The sequence below is a fragment of the Tigriopus californicus genome, chromosome 12 (genome assembly GCF_007210705.1).
Source record: "Tigriopus californicus strain San Diego chromosome 12, Tcal_SD_v2.1, whole genome shotgun sequence".
Lineage (NCBI taxonomy): Eukaryota > Metazoa > Arthropoda > Copepoda > Harpacticoida > Harpacticidae > Tigriopus > Tigriopus californicus.
In genome coordinates, this window is record NC_081451.1 from 17851182 (window position 1) to 17856069 (window position 4888).

Below are 4888 nucleotides of genomic sequence, written 5' to 3' on the forward strand. Positions count from 1 at the left end.
CACTGTGTAGGAACAATATGTTGAAGATTTTTAGGCCTAAACACTAATTGTGTCGCAAAACAGGACTTGCCCCTGTCACAGCGAGCCCAAATAACACAAAGTGATGCTGTGATTAAGTTTTCCCTTTTGAAAAGTACGCTTCTTAGCGGCAATGATGAGATCAAATATAAGTTTTCAAAATCAGGATAGTCATAAAGCTAGGAAAGTCAAAGCACGGGACGTTTCCAACGTACCCTAAAGGGTCAACTTTCACCATGAAGGTCACCCTGGTTTGATCGAAGAAAAATCAGGGCTACTTTTGGTCACTAACGGGTTTCCGATTTTATGCTAGTTCTATATGCCAATGAAAATGTAAATTGGGAGCAGTAGTTGCAACCTCCGGTGATTATTTATTTGATCCCCATCAGTGCTTAGCGGAACAAATTTCAAGTGTTTGGATGCAGAATACTTGCAATGAAACGCCAATCAAGTGTAGTTTATTTGCATGCAAAACAAGCAAAACAGGGTATTGTGAATCTATAACATATAAGGAGGTGTTATTTTTCTAAAACGAAAATACTTCAAAGCCACCAATGTGATTGGCTGACGATATAGTCTTCTTTCAAGAGAATCAAAATCCATCATGATAATCCGAGAGCTCGATGTGGCAAACGCATGACGACGGGAACTTAAAAGCTCGAATAGTTGGACAATGGTGAAGATTATCAGGATCCACAGCCAAAAGGTGCTGGAAGTTGTAACGTTGCACACACCGAGATTTTCGTCCGCAATCAGACATCAAGTGACCTGGAAAACGTAAAGGCTGAATTGTTCAATTTTGTTAATCAATATTCATAAGCCAAAGTGGCTGGATCAATCCACGGACTCCAATTCAATGTAAAACCTAGCAGGAAAATGTCAAAAAAGAGTAACAAAAAGGAAAAATGGCTGAAAAAGCTGGGAAATTGGAAGTTTGGTTAAGAAGGCAACAAAAGGAAAAGAAAAAACGTTTCTTTGCAGGTTTTGCTTTTTTGTAGTGTTGTAAAGTCATTTCCTTATGAATTTAAAAAAGTGAAGAGAAGACATCTTTCAAGTTAACAAGTTCATAAACAGCACAGGATGGTTGAATCTTCAACCATCCAAAAGATTAGATGCTTCCAGTCCACCATTTATCCCATGTGATGTGTTATCTTAATTTTCATGCACCAGCCACTAATTCAAGCCTGATCTGTGTATCATGAACCAATCAACCAATTTGTACTTGAACTTATGCATAAATACGTTCAAATGCAAATACAAACTCTCAGCTAAGTTTTCGTTGAGTTGAAAATGACAGGATCAAAAGTGCAACTCTGAAGAAACCATAGTCAAGCTTCGCGCCCCAATGTAAAAAGGCTTAATGAAGTGCATCATGAATTCAGGGAGGTAACCAAGAGTGAGTTCAAGCTTCTGTTTGAAGAAAATGGCATGAAAAGGCTCAAGGGTTTGGGTGTTGACGGTGTTTACACGTGGTTGCACAATAACGTCAAGAAATAAAGTGTCCGAGAGAGGCGATTTTATTTTGATTCCGTTGATAGGAGTCAACGTTACATCTATATGAACCGGTTTTCGATAAGAAAATCGATCTTCCTTCTCACAGCCTTTCAGTCTGATTTTGGAGTGGTTCTTAACAATAACTGCAGCAAAAGTGGGCGTGAGGATACACTTACAAGGTTTGAGGGGGGCATGGCAAAATAACGTCAAGAAATAAAGTGTCCGAGAGAGGCGATTTTATTTTGATTCCGTTGATAGGAGTCAACGTTACATCTATATGAACCGGTTTTCGATAAGAAAATCGATCTTCCTTCTCACAGCCTTTCAGTCTGATTTTGGAGTGGTTCTTAACAATAACTGCAGCAAAAGTGGGCGTGAGGATACACTTACAAGGTTTGAGGGGGGCATGGCAAAGATCAATGGCGACTCGTTGAGGTAAGGCCTCAGTTTGAACAATCACCTGCCATTTACCCGTGGCGTCCTTGGCGTAACCCGGGCGAATGAAGCGCAACTCGGAGTCGCAAACTTGCTTCTTTTTGTACGTGTACGGCTTCCAACTCCAGCTTCCCGCTTGGGCTCGAACCGACGACCTTAAACGGAAGAAAAAAGACTCAAATCCCTCAACCTCGTTTCTCCAGGACTGTGTGAGCGGAATACTCACTTAGAGGCATTGGAGTATTTTGCAACAGGATTACTGTCCCCCAATTCCTCGAGGTCCTCCGGCACTGGAACGAATCCACTGTAGACAAGTTGTTGACATTCTGACATCAGATTACCCATCATGTGGCTAGAGACAAAGATACGGATATGGATTCAAATGTCGGCCACATCCTTTTAAATTTAGGTTAAGTCGAAGTTTTGAGGTTGCAGTACCCTGGATATTCTGAGGACATATCGCAGAAGCCCAAGTCACTTCCCCCGCAATCCACGAGTTCTCGGACTTGGTCCACTCTCTCGGTCAGATCTAAGGTGTTTGATGGGCTAGAGCCTAGGGCGTCTAGGTCTTCATCGTCCCCGATTTTTTGGCCATCCTCGACGATGGCATCCACTTCTCCGTGATGCTCATGCGAGGATGCCTCATGAAGATAATTAAGGTTGGAATAATGATGATTGGACTCGGCTGTTTGGAAATCTTTGATATATCTGGGTTGCTTGTGGCTAGGATAAGCAGTCTGGAAACATGACAGATTACGTTTTAGGTACTGTGATGAAACGGTACTGTGTTTCACTATAGTACGTGTTCAAAAGCGTAAGGACTCCGTAGCTCTATCCAAAGGGTTCATGCAACATTTTCTGACCTTCTGGTTGTGTTGATTGGCGTTAGCATTGACAAAGTAGAATTCATCCTTCTCCTCTTCCTTCTGGGATTTGGTTTGATCTATTGTGGTGGATTTTTGGGACTTTAGGGAGCTTTTAAAGGCTGCCACTGGGATCTGCAACCAACAAGGTACTATTTGTGAACGCCTGTGACATACGTAATATTGGCAAAGCTGACCTTATTTAGGAACACTGGCGAAGAATGACCTCGAGGTTTGACCAAAAAATTGCGCTGGACTTCATCAGACCCTGAGTCCAATCCGTTCCCAGCAACATCCGGAAAGTCGATCTGCGGGGCTTCAAAGGGGTTGTCCTGAAGGCCAAAATATGTTGTTGTTTTTTTTTTATTTCGACCGCTATATTACATAGAAACAAATCACTCTTTCCATTGGATGTACTCACGTTGACAAAAGTGATTGTTCCTGGTTCTTTGGTCACTTCGAAATCCTCTGCGAACGATGTATAAGGAGTGTTGGAAGCTGGGACCGACGCTTTCAAAAGAGGAGAGTCTGTAGGAGGTGCCAACGACGGCACGTCCCGTTTCAGTTCATCAATGATTGTGACTGTTTCCTCGTAGTCATCCGACTCAGTTTCCGAACCCGAGCTGGACACTAACGACCCGCTAGTGGTCGTTTCAATGGAAGACGATAGCGCCACATTGGACGGAGCAGTCACCAGATCTATCCCAGGTGGAGGTGGCAACAGAATGTGCTGTTGGTTGTGGGGCCCATTGAAGTCCTGATGCTTATGACGCGGATGGTTGCCCCCGATGAACGCTCCATTCAAAGGATGAATCCCCGGGTGGTTGAGCGGCAAATTGGGCCTATGATGGTGCCGTGGAATTCCTCGGGGGCTCTAGAAAAAAAAGATGAGCAGGTTACGACCTGATCCTCATACATCTTACGTTGTAATAATATCTACCGGTCGTTGTCTCAACCCCAGAACGGGAAGGGGTGGTTTGCGAGGTGCGTGTAAAGGAGGCGGTTTGGATCGGCGGCCTTGCGGAGGTGGTGGAGGCTTTTGTTGTTGTTGTTGCTGCTGCTGCTGTTGCTGCTGCTGCTTTTGTTGGCGAGTCTGTCCCAGGATTCCCGGAGGCAGTTGAGGATCTGACTTCGACGGCGATCCGTTTCCATTCCCGTTTCCTGGCGCCGTTAGCGTGGACGTCAGTTGCGGTCCGGCTTTGTTGGGGTTCCCATTGGAGTTCTTGTTGGGCGCTCCCAAGATTGGCGGAGGACCCCCTTGTTGATTGTTGCCAGAGCCTCCATTTGATGGAGACTGTTGCTGTGACTGAGGTTGGGGTTGTTGTACTTGTTGCTGGTTGTGTTGGCTCTGAGGTCGTCGCTGATTGACAATCACTGGGCCTGATAAGAGAGTAACAAGTAATTATGATCGATATACCCACGCTGTATAGATATTGACTGCATGTCTTTGCATTAGTGACATGCCGAAAGAGCAACATTTCGCCGATCTCAAGTATTTCATTGCCCATGAGTTACACTCTTTTACTTCGGACGATTTTCTTAATCTAAGAAGTTCGTTCATATTTTGGGGAATATTTTTTTGTACTGGTAACAAATCTGGGAGGAAAAGGCAAAGACATAACTGCCTAAAATTTGGGAAAATGTGGTTACGGCGGATATAAAGTCTTGTCAAATACATCTTGACGGTTTTCTAGATAGCAAAACCATAAGAATAACTCTGATTGATTACTCAATGGATTTCTAGTTAAGGATAAAAAAGATCTACTTATCTAAACACACACGGTGGTACCTACAATACAACACTGATCATGATTTTGGGCAAATGCCAAGATTTTTACTAACAATTTTCGTTGCTGTGAAAACAAAAGGAACAATTTTAGGATAATGCTTTAAATTAGTATATGAAACCACTTCATTTTTTTAAGGAGGTACCTTTTTTTCAATGTAATTGCTAGATTTTACGAGGGATTTTGCTTGCATTTTCAATTGAAATTGAATCAAAATCCAACATGTAGACACTAAGATATCACTCTTGGACACTGCATTTACTTCAAATTCAACTGCAAAATGAGTCCGTT

The 4888-nt window shown here is 43.1% G+C and overlaps 1 protein-coding gene across 1 annotated transcript; it reads right to left on the bottom strand.

The window, feature by feature from the left end:
* Positions 1-445: 445 nt before the first annotated feature.
* On the bottom strand, positions 446-4429 carry LOC131891325 (formin-J-like). Its single transcript, XM_059240852.1, has 9 exons — positions 4396-4429; positions 3751-4190; positions 3232-3684; positions 3008-3142; positions 2811-2945; positions 2386-2684; positions 2174-2299; positions 1903-2102; positions 446-786 (listed from the first exon to the last, which is right to left on the bottom strand). Exons 1-9 carry the CDS (start codon positions 4427-4429, stop codon positions 611-613), a joined length of 1998 nt encoding a protein of 665 aa, XP_059096835.1. The 3' UTR covers positions 446-610.
* Between the last annotated feature and the right edge of the window lie 459 nt (positions 4430-4888).